This window comes from Podarcis cretensis (assembly GCF_951804945.1).
Source record: "Podarcis cretensis genome assembly, chromosome: 5".
In the NCBI taxonomy this organism is placed as follows: domain Eukaryota; kingdom Metazoa; phylum Chordata; class Lepidosauria; order Squamata; family Lacertidae; genus Podarcis; species Podarcis cretensis.
In genome coordinates, this window is record NC_137174.1 from 29,896,862 (window position 1) to 29,913,175 (window position 16,314).

Genomic DNA, 16,314 nt, shown 5'->3' on the forward strand with positions numbered 1-16,314 from the left:
CACCTGCATTGGCAACTTCAGGTGTCAACCGAAGACACCTTCATCTGAACTTTGGGGACACAAATGGAATCCAAGAGTTTCAGTATCACCTGTTGCGCTACCTTTTTTTTAGTATTAAAATGTAATTTTAGAAGCTTTGTTTTTTGTGGTGGTTGTATTTTAAAATTTTGTGAATCACCTTGGACTCCTACAGGAGGAAGGTTTATATTAATATTTTTATTTTTATTTCTATATTGGTAGGTTGCTGAAGGCACTCAGCGGAAGGTGACCAATGTTGACTCTGTTAATTTCTTATCCTGAAAAAGTACTGCATTTAGGTTGGGTAGAGCTACTAATAGTAAATTTTCACATGATATTTAGAGAATGTATACCTGTTGTGCATGTGAGCTGTGTCTGCTGGAGTTTGCAAGCCACTTCATCAGCTGAGATTTTAAAATTTCAGCCACTTCAGTAGGAAGTCCTTTTTAGTCAAAGGCAGGCTACTTTAACACATTTTGGATACCCATATCCAACCAGTCTCCACATTTCCCCCACCCCTCCCAAAGACACACATGTGCTATTTCCAGCTCAGCGCTGACTGCTAAAACTCTTACCCAGGATACAGCTGCCTCTTCTCTGCTGGAAACGATAAGCCTCCATTGAAGGGAAATTCATATTCTCACAATTAAGTTTGCTTTTTTATTGACCAGATACAGAAAAATGTAGAGCTTTATATTTAAAACATTTTGTTCTTTTCTCCTTAGGGAGCAAAGCTAATTCATTGCAACCTGGGACAAAAATGGAGAGTGGTGATCACCTTTCTACAATAAAACACAATTCAGACACTACTAAAAATTGCTCTGTACTAAAGCAATATGCTCCTTCCTCCCCTTTAAAGCTGGATAGTTTACATTCTTGCTCTCCATTAACTCACAAAGCTGGTGGTATAATGCCAGTGAGTAATAATCAACAAGATTTTTCAACTCCCTACGGGTATTTGCAATGCAGTAGTAACAAACCTCATGTGACACCCAAAGGTAAGATCTTTGATGTGTCCATCAGCGATCATACTGGAATTTTGCTGGATGAGAAGAGGAATGGGGTGCCCCCATTTCTTCAAGACCTTACTGTTTCAGAATCCACAGCCTTCAGAGATACCTTGCCCCACACACTTGAACAAGGAGTAGTCAGCAAGCAAAATTGTGAAATAAAGTTAGAAAACTCTCCTGCCTCACAGTTGGCTAGCTCTTGTGATTACTCAGTGCCGTTAAATTCTCCAGAAGATATAGTCAGAAATGAAATTGGTTCTTCCCAGGAGTGTCCAATGCAAAAAGGTGGTTTCAAGAACCCAAATTGTGATTCTGCCACTGTGGATAAACACGCAAGTTGCGAGCTCTTAAAGCGCACAGAGTCCGAAGAAAAAGCAGAGGAAATGTGGTCTGACAGTGAGCATAATTTTTTGGATAATGACATAGGTGGGGTAGCTGTAGCACCATCACACGGCTCCATCTTAATTGAATGTGCACGCCGTGAGCTACACGCCACAACTCCGATTAAAAAGCCGAACCGGAATCATCCCACACGGATATCATTAGTCTTCTACCAACACAAAAACTTAAATGAGCCAAAACATGGGATAGCACTGTGGGAGGCAAAGATGGCTGAGAGAGCAAAAGAGAAAGCAGCAGAAAAATCAAGCACTGAAAATACCAATGTACAACCCAATGACAGGAATGTGCACCAGGCCAGTGCCACGAGAGAGATTTTCTATGAAGACAATGAATTCAACCAAATTCCATCGCGCCGAGCATTAACAGTAACTCATGATAACATCATAACGGTGTCTACTTATGCCCTCACTCGAGTTGCCGGGCCGTATAACCATTGGGCATAAGTTTTTATAGCAACTGTACAACCTTGCCTTGGGAGCAGTGTTACACAATAATCCCTAAAGGTGCTGTTAAAGAACAAAGTCTTGTATGGTTTACTCTTTGTTCATCTCAACCATTTTGAAGGCTGAGGTAAAAAAAAAATATGATTTTTTTCCTTAAACTGTGACTTTATATATTTTAACATCTGGTGATTTTCAAGCACATTTTAAGCAAAAAAAAAAATGTATAGTTAAATGATTTTGGCTAGGTTATTAATCCTGATTGAATTATTCAGTTTATTACCTTTTGGAATTTATACTTTGGTGCTTTGAATTGTCTGTTTACTACAAATGGGCTTTTTATAAAGATTTTAACATACTTCAACTTTTATGATGTAAAATCAATTTAGACAGTATTAGCTATACACAGCTCTTGGTGCTCAATCACAAGAAACAGTTAAAGATAAGCTGATTTTTTTTTCCTTCATGGTGCCATTGCTCCGACATCTTCCAGTCGTTGCTGTGAAGCCCAAGTTAAGGATAACAAACCAATGATGATTTATCTTTGTACAGATCTTTCATGTCTGTATAGGTTTGTGTGTGCACGTGTATGGTCCACACACATCCACACACAAACAATATCACTAGTGATGGTTGGAGGTTGTAACCTGTAAATATATATATTTAAAAGCACTTTCTATTTTTAAAGTTAACTTGAAATAGTATAAGGATCACATTTGTCTAAGGTTTCTACATTCTCTACCAAGAAATCGTTATTTTTCTTACTGTGTAGAGTTCCATACTGCTACAACAACAGTACACTTATACACATATACTAAGAATATTTGGTTTTTAGACTCTTCCCCCACCCCACCTTTTTCCCTTGAAATTTTTGGTTTGTTTCAGTTAATAAAACAGAGAGTTCGGATTTGCAAATATAAGCTTAAGGATCATTTTGTCTATACCTGTATTGCTACGGTGTTTTGTTGTCAGAATTGATTTGCTGTAGTTTGTTTCAGCAATAAGTGCATGTGTGTCTTTCATGCAGAGCATTGCAAGCTACATGTGACAACCAAATGTTCCTAGAGTCTTGGGGGTAGAACTGTTAATTGCATCAGCAACTGCCCTCCTAAAGTTGCCTTATTAGCATTCTGGAAAGTAGGACTCTAAAATATTTACAAGAGAAATTTGCAGTATCGGCTGTTTTATAGTATATTTGAGTTCATTAAATCTTCCAGAATTTTCATCAGCTGTTAGCTGTCAACACATGAAGGGTTTTATAAACATGCAGTCCAACCCAGTGTGTGATTACTGAGAACTTAAGTCTACTTTGTCATTGGGTTTTTCTCCCAGGTAGGAAATTATAGGATCACAGGCTCATTTTAATTTCCACACAGACGTTGCACAAAAGAGGAACCCATAGCATGCCAAAAGTTGCACGTTCAATCCCTGGCATCTCCAGCCAAAAACAAGGTCTCAGGTAGGCAGAAGTCTGTATTGTGCTATGTCTCCATTTTGGGGCCCAGCTGCATTATAACTTTTGTTGAGACGCAATTGCAGCAACACAAAACAGAAATATGATCTTGCCTCAACCAAAAACAAAACTAGAGAAAAGTGCATGGAAATAATTTTAAATCTCAGTTAATTTGATGTGCAAACTAAAACAAAATATTATTGATAGTCAACAGACAGTAGATAACAACTGATAAATCTGACAACATGGTGTGGGGAGAAGAGAGGGTATCCAAGACCTAAATGTGTGACAGTCTCAAAAAGTTTTCCTTCTGTAAGAAATTATGCAAAATATAAAAGCAAAGCCACACCAGCAGAATGTAAAAAACCCCAAACTAGTTCTGGCTGTCACAACTCAAACAGCAGCTGTAAGAGGGCAACTCCTTTATGAGGGAAGGTTACAACACTTCCAAGTTTTTGAGTTAAGGAAAAAGGTGATAAAGAGGACAATATGATAGAGGTGCATATAAATTCACACCTCTGTCATGCCCCCCTCCCCTCTTACACACAGTGCATAGTTAAATTATGGGATCTGATGTCATAAGATGTAATGATGGCCACCAGCTTGGATGGCTTTGAAAGGAGATTGGACAAGTTCACAGTGCATAAGGCTCTCAGTGGCTGCTAGGCTTGATGGCTGTGTACTCCCTTTGCTGCCAGAGGAAGGATGTCTCTGAATTCTGTTACTGGGGAGCACAAGTGGGGAGAGTGTTTTTGAACTCTAGCCCTGCTTGGGGGCCGATCACTGTGAGAACAGGATGCTGGACTAGATAGACCTTTGGTCTCTAAACCCAACAGGGCTCCTCTTAAATTATTGCATTGTTTGTGTTACCAGTTGTTCAGGAGGAGCCATCGTGATACATGCATGGATGCCAGCTCATTCTATCCATGTATTGAAAATATTAGTAAAAAAGAGAATAATCACATATAGAACCTGTTCTGTATACACCACATTTAAATTGGTTCTCATGCACTATAGGGCAGGGGTGGCTAAGCACACACCCCCTCCCCAGTTCAAGGGCCTGATTCAGTCCACCATGCAAGCTTTTGTTGACTCTTAAGTTCCCACCTATTTCGGCAGCAGGAAAAGAAAAGGCAGTGTTGAAGTGCCCAGGTGGTGGACTGTCTGCGTCTATGTGTGCATGCATGCACATGTGCATTTATGCATGCAAGCAAGTGGGGGGGGGTGACACTCGTGGCTGGCTTGTGGATTCAAAGGGATGGCTGAAGTGAATGTAACCCTTAATAAAATTAAATAAAATTCAGCCACCCCCACTAAAGTGTATATAATACCCAAATAAGGTCCAGAAAAGTAAATCCAAATACACTGCCAGGCAAACACGTAACAAATCCCTTCCCAGTTGGGCTGGAACTCCCTGAATAGGACAGTTTTCATGTGTATGCATGTGGTTCCTCCTTAGCAACAACTGGTACCACAAACATTGCAAGAATTCAAACCCTTTAGATTCTGGTTTTATAATAGTCTGCTGGTATGGCTTTGTTTTTATATTGTTGTACAATGTCCTGCTAAAAAATCTTAAGTTAAAATGCACTTTGGTCTTTAATGCATGAACACACTCTTACTCGTTACATTATGAGGTTATTAGTGCTATCTACAGTCTCTTGACTTGATAAGTTTTTTTGGTTTAGGTTGCATATTTAGTTCAAACTACACATTAGGTCTGTACACTCCCCCCCCCTTTCACTTTCTTACTCATCTAGCACAATTGCAGTGTGACAAATAAAGTCTGCTTCATATGCTCTCTTAAGGCCACGTACGTTCCCAAACATTACAGATGCAGGTACAAGTTCAGCCACACACAGGAACTGTGGACGCTTGGTCCTACAGGGCAAATTCCCATTTGTAAACCTTATGCCAGAGCTTACTGATTTCATCCTTGAAGCATGGTTGCTGAACTGATTGGTTTGCTTAAGAGCCTTGAATAGGCATAAACCTGCTACAAAGCAATCTTGAAGCAATCTTGGCAAATATCTGAAATCTCTTAGATAGTAATGGCCCACACTGCTCTTCTAGTAGCTCTGACAAGAAGCAAAGCTGGGAAAAAACCTTCACATTTCTAGCAACTAGTTTCAAATTTCTAGATGACCAGATTTTTAGTCCTGGAAGAAGGACATTCAGATTCCTAGGCAGCAGCATCTAATTTCTGGTGACTAGATGCCAGGGATTTCATTAACTGTTGGAAATGCCCAGACAAAGGGGTTACTAACAGATCAAATAGATGGGTGCCACAGGGCACTGAATGTTCTCAGAACAACTGATGGTGCAGTACTGATGAAGGAATGCAGATGGGACTGATCACACCTACTTAAATAGTAGACCTATGTAAAAACAGGTTACAACCCATACATAGATTGTGTGAATTGAACCTTAGAAATTATTTACCTTTTCGTATGACAATGCATCGTAAATTAAACATTAGGTGTGGTAGACACTCCAGATCTGGAACACTATAGCATCCAACTCCTTTTCTCTATTCCCCCCTTCAATTTTAGTTCAATTGACTAAGCCAACCACAATCAAAATATCAGCCTTGATAAGGATCATGCTTATCAAGGACCAGCAGTTTACATTTTAGAGATGGGGAATTTTTTTGGTATGGACCTGTCAGCTCAAATCAGTGGGCTCTGAATTATCATGTTTTGTATGAGCAATGGTTGCAGGCCATAAGGGTAAGCTTTTTGGTTACACTTGTGATTCTCCACCGTGTATATAAATTCCACAGGTCTAACCAGAGCTTGAAGTTTTACTGATAACATACTTGATATTGTAGTGGTGCTGTAACAAATAATGTCTAGATTCTCTAGACATGGTGCTTTTGTTTTTTTAAAATGTCTACCATGGTTGTATGTACAATCTGAAAATCTTTTTGGTTTGGAAAAAATTACATATATGTGAATTCTTCAGTTTACCCTTAGTTGCCTATGATTCTGGTCGTACAGAAATGTAAACGTGGAATTCATCCCAATTATATCACTGCAGCTACTTTTTAAAATGTTAGATGTGTATGCCAATCCAGGGATTAAAGAGCATTGGAAGAGAACTGAAATTCCCTCCCCTGCACTCATGGGGCTCCTCCATTTCTCCATCTTTCAGATTATCATCACTCTCAATAGTACAGAGAACTTGTTAAGCAAAGTGGGGAGCAAGAACAGGGTGTTTGGACAACATCTGGCTCCTGCTTCTCACACATACACCAATGTGATTGGTGTTATATTAGTGATTAAAACTGTTGTCAAGTTATCCAGATCTGGTACAGCGGCACTATGTATAAAATGGGTGCTAGATGCAGGGGCCTCTTTCTCCTCTGCCCGGGTTAACAACTTGTGTCCTTAAAATCAGTGGTAATTTAGCAAACAGCAAGTCCCATTGATTTCTGTGGGGCCCAAGTAAGCCGAACTTGTTCAGAGTTGTGGCTCTAATCTATGATCCTGCAAACCCTGGAGGGGTTTTATGAACATCTCTGAGACTGTGCCAGCATGATTGCATTTCAGATTATACCCCCATACCTACCACTCAGCAATGTTGGTCACATGGCAATGCCATTCAGACCATTTCCCCAATCTTTACGCCCATTGAATCAGCTGGAATTATAACATTCTTATAAAGTGTATAAGAAGAGCGAGATTTCAACCCAGTCATTCTATTTTTAAAGCAAACAAACTTTGTAAAAAGAAAAAAAAACCACCCATATGCTGCATTTTTGTTAGCTCAAAGATTATGATTAGTTCAAACAGAAGATATGTAGGGATTGTAAATAATCTAAAGTCAATATTATACCATCATTTTGTACCAGCAGTTTTCTGCTTCTTGAATATCTATAAACATTAAATTGTTATGGTATTTTTGTGTGCCTTAGATTTGCATTTTGAAATCTGTATATTTTTTGTGAGCCTAAAAGTTATTAAAAATAACAGCTGTTTATACAGTAAATAGGGTTGTGAATTCCTCCAGTATTCATCTGTGCAAGGCTGGGTTGTTTTTTAGTATTGCTGTCTATACAATCTTTCTGCAAAAAGGACTTTCCTGAAAGGGTTACCAGCTGCTTATATAGTCATACCTCGTGTGTGACTTTCGGGTTTCGCCGCTCATGCATGTGCAGACACACAAAATGACGTCACATGCATGCGCAGACGCGGCGAATCGTGGCATGTGCAGACGCGGATTGCGTTCTGCTCATGTTGCGAACGGAACTCCGGAACGGATCCCGTTCACAACCAGAGGTACCACTGTATAGGGAACTTTAATGTCAGTCTGCCACAGTTTTACCCAGTTCAGAAATTTAAAGAAAACCCAGCTTACAATGCTACTATAGCAAGAACATCTTTGTTCTTGTAAATTTTGCTGTGTAAAATTTGCAGTGTACACATTACTACAGATACAACATTGATGAATGAATTTCCCTGAGATTCTTGGTAAACACTGTACCACACACACGCTTTATGTAAAGTTAGATGGTTTAACTAATAAACATCACCAAAAGCTTAAGATCAGGATAAAAGGTAAAGGACCCCTGACAGTTAAGTCCAGTCGCAAACGACTCTGGGGTTGTGGCGCTCATATCGCTTTACTGGCTGAGGGAGCTGACGTTTGTCCGCAGTTTTTCCAGGTCATGTGGCCAGCATGACTAAGCCGCTTCTGGTGAAACCAGAGCGGCACACGGAAATGCCATTTACCTTCCCGCTGGAGCGCTACCTATTTATCTACTCGCACTTTGACGTGTTTTTGAACTGCTAGGTTGGCAGGAGCTGGGACCAAGCAATGGGAGCTCACTCCGTCGCACCGACCTTCCAATCAGCAAGCCCTAGGCTCAGTAGTTTTAGACCACAGTGCCACCTGCGTCCGTAAGAGCAGGATAGACCCATCCAATTAGGATATCTCTTCACATCTCTGGTGAACTGCATAGTTTTGACATGGCTACTAGTGGAAAATATATTGTTCTATTTGGAGAAGAAAGCAGGTCTTAAAATGACAATGCTAAATAGGAAAACCATATGTATTTAAAATGTAACTTATCAACCTGATGCTAAATCCATTACTTGGAAGTCCCACTGATTTTAATTAGTCCTGTTAATTTCATTGGGCTGTCCTTCCATATAATGAGTTTAAGATGGAAGTGCATGATCCTTTTTAGCAGCTAATAAAACTTCGTTAGATTCATCAGGTTACCAAAACATTTAAAATATATTATTGAAATTAAGAAATAAAAGTTTTTAATCTGATTTCAGTGGTATATTTTAATTATTTTTTAATAAATTTATGAAATACTCTTGCTTATTACTGTTACACATAGAATACAATGTAGCCAACTACTTTATAATATCTGATTTAACTGCAGTTTTAATAGAAGATGGTATCAACCATGCATGCGGTGTGCAAATTGGCAACTACTTACTGTATATACAGCTGTGTGCTATTTATTGTAGCATTTCAGAATATTTATCATTTTTACATAGAAATTGATGTAATTTTGTGAATGAGCTTATAGCTACAAAGGTTTGTAATACTATTGTCTTGTAATAGTGATTCTTTGGGGCTGTAACAAGCAGCAAAATCTTCAGACTGCTGTAGCAACACAAATCCCTTTTTAAAGCAGTTTAGTCTAAGATTCTCCCTATTGCTTTCATTGGTGACCTTCCATGCTAGCTAGTTCAGGAGCCTAGAGACAAGGAAATGAAAGGAATGGAATGGTAAAAGATGCATGCTTTCCTTGATTTGCTATAACTCCTATTGATCAAATTATCAGTGGCTTTGGCTCTGCAAAGTGCTTGAGATACATAGATCACATTTTGGTCCTGTGAATTGTGGTATTTTGTTTTATTAAATTCCTAGCTCATCCAACCGATTTCTCAGGAAAAAAATGTTATTGGCAGTAAAGTGAGGTTTGTACATGGTGTATAGTTGGCTGATTTGCTAATATGGGGAGGGTCTCAGGTGCATAAATTCTGTGTGTTCTCCTTTACTAGTTCAGACTAGGAAGCTTAGAGCCTAGCTTTACCATGCTCTACAAAAACTCTGCTTGTATTATCAAGTCTCTCCATTGAATTTTTTTGCTTTTACTGCTATCTTGCTTAAGGTTCCACAAACTGTTCTTGCTACCTTGGTGCACCCTTAAACTTCCTACTTGAAAGCATCCCTGCATCAGCAACAATCTGAATTAAAAACAGGATGCTATCTAGAACAGGATTTCTTAAAACATGAAATTCGGGACTTGCAGTTGGGTCACCTAAATGTGTAAAAAAGAGACCCACTTTCCCACATAATCATTCTTCTTTGATTTGCTACAGACAGTTACTATGAAAAGTGTTCTATGTTCCTGGAATGTTGAAGGTCAGAACTTAGAAATCTTCTTAGCCTCCTCCCCCAAGGAAGCAGCTAACAAGGATCTTAACAGAAGCACTATATGGTGACTGATGATCCTTCAATATCGGGCAACTGTTGGTGGTTTTCACTAGCTGCTGTTACTTTGTGGTGTCTGGTTTTTCTACAAATTATACTGAGTTTGTGCTTGCAAAAATTAGTGTTTAAATCCCTTAAAAGTTAATGGGGTTAAGTTGCTCATGAAATTGATTTCAGTGGGATTTAAGTGCAATCATCATTCCCTTGATTGGAGCCCATATATGTTAATTTTTCTGTATCTGAGTGGCTCCTTGAATACCCCCGTTTTTCTGTGTTACCCTCTGTATAGATCAGTACATAAATCTGTGTCTTAACATAATATTGTAATAGCAGTAACCTCTATATTATTAATGATTACAGGAAGCTAATTATGATGGGTAACTCACTGGCTAAGTTGAGCTTGTTAACGTGGTCCTCCTACTTTTAAGGCATAGAGACTTCTGTTACAATTTTATTTGAGTCCACATCAAAAATATAAGACCAGAGATTGGTGATTTGGCTTAGCAGGTTACCCAAAACTGGGCTCATGCTTTAGTTTTCTCCAGACATTTGGTCTGACTTAGTGTGATGCACAAACTAGGCTCACTTGGCCAAGAACAATGTTCCCCATCCCTGCCCCAAGTTAGTGGCTATGCAACTAGATCCTTTACGAAATAATCAAAAGCTGCCAATCTTGCAACAACATGCCACCATTGTAGACAAGCTCCCTTTATAGAAAACTTAGGCTAGCTCAGGTCCAGGCTCGATGAACAGGGAGTAAGCTTAACTGGGTCAGAGTTCTACCAGGAGCAGAGCACACCCTGGGATCCCTTCCCTTGAGTTCCGCCAAAGCAGTCCAGCTCTGCTTTCCCCAGAGGGGTTGGCAGAGGACTACCATATCTCTTTGTTAGAGAAAGATATGGAAGCTCATGTTGTTGCATACAAAGTCCAACATAATGCCAGGCACTATTTAAAAAGATGTTGCTATAACTCACTTAGCCCTACAGTTACCTGTATGTTACCATAAGGCTGTATCATCCGAGTAACTAGACAACTCCCTGACTTCAGAATTGTACAGCTAACCGTGGTCCTGACCATGCCAGGAGAGTATTGCTAGCAGCCAAGGCAAACATGACTTTTGCCAGGAGAGTTACTGGCAGTGCGCTCCATCGACATGGCAGACATTACTGCTGTACCCAGTCCCTGAGCCACAGAGTCATACTTAAGTGGCTCTTGAGTTGTCCCTTTCAAAGTCAGGTAATTGAAGAACATCTCTTAAGAGGTATGGGAGGCTTCTTGTCTACCCAAAAGCTTACCACAATAAATCAGTTTTCACCCTATAAGCAGATGTATTCTCCTATAATCCACATCTTCATCTTACTCCCCTTTTAAGTGTAATTAACCAAGTGTTGTATATTGATAGAATTGAATTAAACCTTCAAAAATACACACCACACACACAAAATAGTGCTGTTGCAGCTTTACGTAGGACTCCATGACTACCACAAGTACTGTTGCAGCATGAAAAATTGTTCTCTAATGTAATGAGCTTCAATTTAATGAACATAAGCCTCTTCTCAAAAGCTGAAAATAAAGACAGATTTTCATTTATAAACACCAGTTCTTTATGTCCGTCTTGCAGGGTGAAATGGGCATTTGGAGTATAAATGAAAAGCATTCCTCCAAGGGAACAAAAATAAAATAAATCAGTTCTGCAATCAATCAAGGATTCTTTCTTTGAAGTTTTTCTTTCTTTTACTACAGGCCAAGTAACAACAATTATGTGTTGGTTTCAGTTTTGAAAATTTGAGGATGAAGCTAAGCAGATCTGGGCCTGGTCAGTGCTTGGGTGGGTGACTCCCTAGGAAGCATCTTCAGTATCTTGAGTTCCGTAACAGAAGAAAAATGTGATATTAAAATAAATATATTTTTATTATCCAGAACATAGGTTTGCAGCTGTAGACATACCTTACCCAATTCCTTCTGTAAGAAAAAACAGGATGACTGACTGATTTGTTCCATGGGATGGTAGGAGTCATAATACTAGCAGAATGTGGTAAGACTGAATCATTTCAGCATTTGGCAAATGTTTAATTGAACAGCTATGTTACACACTCCTTGACCTGCTGAGATAGCTTTAATAGCATTTTACCCAACTTCATTCCCTGTTGCAAATCAAACAGCATTTGTAGAAGGTAATTTTCAGTTAATTCTAATAACAGTGGTAGTTAACACGTGTTCACAAATAACTATAGGATTGACACCTTAACATGGTGATGCTAGAAAACAAAATAAATTGCCCAAACCTGTAGTTGTGATATGTAAAAGTTCACAAATGAAGGATTTATAGCCAATTATGTGATTGGAACTCTAGGAAGTGGCTATTTCGTTTGTCTATAAGCAAATTAGCAATTTGCTCAACTGTTTCTATGTGCAGGCCATTGCAGCCATCATTTCAGAACCTCAAAATGTAATCATGAAATTGAGCAAAAATCTACTAGTTGTCTAAAAATAGTTTCATTTAGCAAACAGCACTATGAATGAGAATTAAAAGTTGTAGTGGCAAAGGCTGCAAATACAAGCTGGCTTGAGAGGCACCTGAAATGTTAGGGTAATCAAAGATCATTTAAAAAGAAGCCTAGTGTTACAATGCTATGTAGCTACACAGACACGCTTTAATTAAGCAATTATGATAGTTGGGTTTCTGCTATATAGTATATCAATATTTAATAAATGTTTGCAGTTTAGCAAGACTATACAATGTTCTTGCATTTGTGAATGCCATTTTAGAGTTATAGCAAAACATGGCAGCTTTGAGATTCTGTCTGTTGTGTTCTTCAATGCTGAATGTAGCTAGTGCCCAAGATGTTGAAGCCAGATAGGCTGGTAATGCTTTGTAAAATATTACAAATCTAATGTTCATTGTAGGTGCAACAAAACATTTTGATGTTAGACATTTTAAGACCTTATAGTTCCAGTTTTTGAAGTGCTGTCTTTTTTTTCTTTTTTAATAAATCTTCACATTGCAAAAATATGTCAGAAGTACAACTGTGATAGAGGACCTTCTTGCCTCAAGTTTCAAAAGTAGCTTGATCAGGAGAGTAGGGGAGTTGGAGGAATGCTGTTTAGAAAAGCAGAAATGCTGCTGTGTGAATAAAGGGGTTTACTATATTATGGCTATGGTAATCGGAAACCAAGGGTGCAATCTAGTAAAAGCTGCAGTCTTAGGCATATTTATTCAGAAATGTACCACTGAATTAAATTAAGTAAATTTAAGAATGCAGTTATGCAATCTAATCCAGTAAATGTTTACTCATAACTAAATTCTACTGAGTTCAATGAGGATTACACGGGAGTAAATTGTGCACAGGACTACAGCCTTGGTGTCAATAAAATCAGTGAGGTTATAGAATAACTTTATGCATATCTACTCAGAAGCTAGCCCCATTGAGTTAAAAGGTGCTTTCTTCCAGCTAAATGTGCATAGGCTTAAGCATGTTTGTTTGGAAGTGAACTAGATTGTGTTCAGTGGGACTTCCTTTCTAGTATGCTTCTGACTAAAAATGCATAATCAGGTTGCATGCCCCATTGATTTCATTAAGAATTAGTTGTGACTAATCTCAGCGGATTGTATCCAAAATGTAATACATAAAATAATCACAGCAGACATGTTCAAAAATTCAGTTTCAGTAGCCTAAAAACAAAAATAGGAAAATGCATTATGCTCAAGCAGAAGAAACTTGAGCTGTTGTTGACTAATATTCCCTGTATTGTATTGTTTCTTGTGTGTAGTGTGTTGTTGTTTTTTTAAACTGGGGTGCATACAATATTTATTTTTCAACAGATATAACTCTGATTTTGGTGGATTTTCCCTCTAACATTCTACTGTATTTAGATGATCTAGTGGTTGAAAAATGAAAAGGCAAATACATTTTTATCATTTACCATTATTTTAAGTTACTAATAAATGGGAGGAAAGCACTTCACTATTTCACAATACTTACAGGAAAAAGGATTAAAGCTACTTCATTTCATTGGGTGGGGGAAAATATATTTGAATATTCTCTGCAGACAAGGGAACGCTTACCAGCAGTACTTGAAGACGTATGTTTTGACTGCATGTTACTTGAAAGATCTTACTAAGCTACTCTTTTTGGTGCACAGCAGTTGTTGTACATTATTTCATGTTTATGTAGCAAGATGCATTTAAATTGTATTGAAACATATGTGTAAAAATTATTGTTGTGGAGATGGTCTGTTCTGGTTTTTTGTTTTTGTTTTTCTTGGTTTTTTTCTTGTATGTGTCATATCTGTTTAAACTTTTAAATGTTCCTTTAAAAATGTCCTAAAAAGGCAAGATAAATTGCTGTCATTGAAAATATATTTTAAATTTTTGTCATGATTTTTTTTCCAAAAAAAAAAAAAATTATTACAAAGTGTATCATTTCTGATAACACAGAACATTGTGGATGGTTTCAAATAAATTTTATACTTCTATTTTGCACTTGATTGTCTTAATTTTTTATTTTTTATATTTCTTGGGCATTTTCTCTTCTGAAGGATAGTACACACAGCAAAGGAGCACTTTATCCATTCATACAAATGCATCTTAGTAATAGCTTGAAGCTACAGGTAAGATTGCCCTTTCCCCACTTTTATCTGCTCCTGTGCTTTTAACAGCAGTTTCATCTGCAGGCATTAGCAGATGCAACTAAATTCCACCTCAGTGTCTGGAGTGGAAGCTACTCCTTGTATTTTCTGCATCTGAAGCTCCTGTTAAAGGCACAATTACTTTAGGAACTTAAAAAACAAAGAATTAAAACATAAGACATAAGAAATAAAGCAAACACAAAATTAGCCTAAAAACAATTTGCAGACTATTTAAAACCTTGGGAAAATTAAAAGGGCTTCATCTGGTGCTGAAATGATACACCAGGCAAGTTCTCCTGGGGAAAGCATGCTGCAGTTAAGGTGCCACCACACCTCAGTTGAGTATCTTGGTATACATGCAGACAAATGTGAAAACAAGCAGTGTTAAAGTATCCTGGAACCAAGCTTTTGGAAATCAAAACCAGCACTTATGCTTTCCAGGTATAATGTATTATAGCCTAATTGCAGTTTCCAAAGAGTCTTCAAAGGGAGCCCAATATATTATAGCACATTAATCTGTTATTAGCAGGTAATCAAGTTACTAGGGCATGGATTGCTGAGGTCAGGGTATCTCTGTCCATGTAAGCGGCTACAATAGAGGTGTCCTGATATTGTTATCGTTCCAAACTGTGCCACAGGGGCAGTGTGTACCTCCAAAAACACAGATGGGTCAAGGAGCACCCCAGACTCTAGTTTGTTTCTTTGAGGGAGTGAAGCCCAGTCTAGTGAAGTATTACTAGTATTAGTAAAATATTACTCACCCAGGCAGTTTTCTACATTTCTAAATAGATATGAGTGTCATCTGTATTTGAAGTCACCTCAAAACATGTTGGGAGACATGGCAGAACAGTGCAAGGTCCCATAGCAATAGATGGCAATAAGTGGAACTGTACCTCTCTAGCACCATCTTCTTTCCAAACTCTGACCCATCAAAAGCCAATGCAAAGTTCAGGAGAATCAACAGGATTATTGCATGGTATGCCACTCTTTAAATATTTTAATTTAAATTGTTTTTTAGCTTTGGAAAGATAAGACAGGATATGGTTTCACTGTTGGAAGTTTGTGATTAACAATGTTCTCTTCTGTCTTAATTGCTTAATTAATTTTCACACTTGCACTATTCTATTGCACAGAAGCTAAACACAATTGATCAGTTATTTTGGATTATTTTAGGGGAGGAAACCACAAATTGAAACCTTGTTCATTCCCTAAGGGTGACTTCTTTGACAGATGAACCAGCTGCTTGTCCTGAAAAGCTGTACTATTATGCTTTGTGGCATTTATATTGGCTGAGATTTTTTCTTCATCTGGTACAGCTCCTCTGCCGTTAAAGAGTTAAATAGCTGGCAAAAATAAGCACGTTTCGCAACTAATGCTTGTTTTGGGAAAAGCATGTGTGTCTCTTGTAGCTAAGTGCTTTCAAAATAAAACCGTATTCCTGTTGCTGATACAGTAATTAATATTGTGGCAGAAATCAGTGTGGTTTGTTCTTTTGTTGTCGTCTTGTGGCGTTTAGTTCTGTTTATTTAGTCCACGGAACGCTCAACACTGGATAACCCACCAGCTTTCATTTAAAGTGACATTTCTAACTGTACCTGAAATAATTAAACTACAGTATTGGCGGTTGGAGAGAAAATGTGAAGTATTCCCGTGGCGTGACACTGCGCATTTGAGCACTGGAAATTTGTAAGATTGGTCCAAACATATAAATATTAAAGCAGTAACATTTCGTTTTCTATTTTGGGCTCGTGGTTTTTCAACGCTTGGGGTGCATTCTGAGCTTCAGGTAGGCAGCGGGCGTCAGGAAGCGTTTCTGTTTGCCTCATGGCACCGCAGAATCTGAGGCGCTTCTTTAGGCCCGGACCTTTCAACCTCGACATTCCCTCAAGGTGCCTACTCTACAGTA

The 16,314-nt window shown here is 38.3% G+C and overlaps 1 protein-coding gene across 1 annotated transcript in view; it reads left to right on the forward strand.

The window, feature by feature from the left end:
• TET1 (tet methylcytosine dioxygenase 1) overlaps positions 1 to 14,255 on the forward strand; it is a 76,251-nt gene extending 61,996 nt beyond the window's left edge. Inside the window, exon 12 of the mRNA XM_079976205.1 lies at positions 744 to 14,255. Coding sequence (XP_079832331.1) covers positions 744 to 1,873 — 1,130 coding nt within the window. The 3' untranslated portion in view covers positions 1,874 to 14,255. The remainder of the gene's footprint in view (positions 1 to 743) is intronic.
• Positions 14,256 to 16,314: the final 2,059 nt, after the last annotated feature.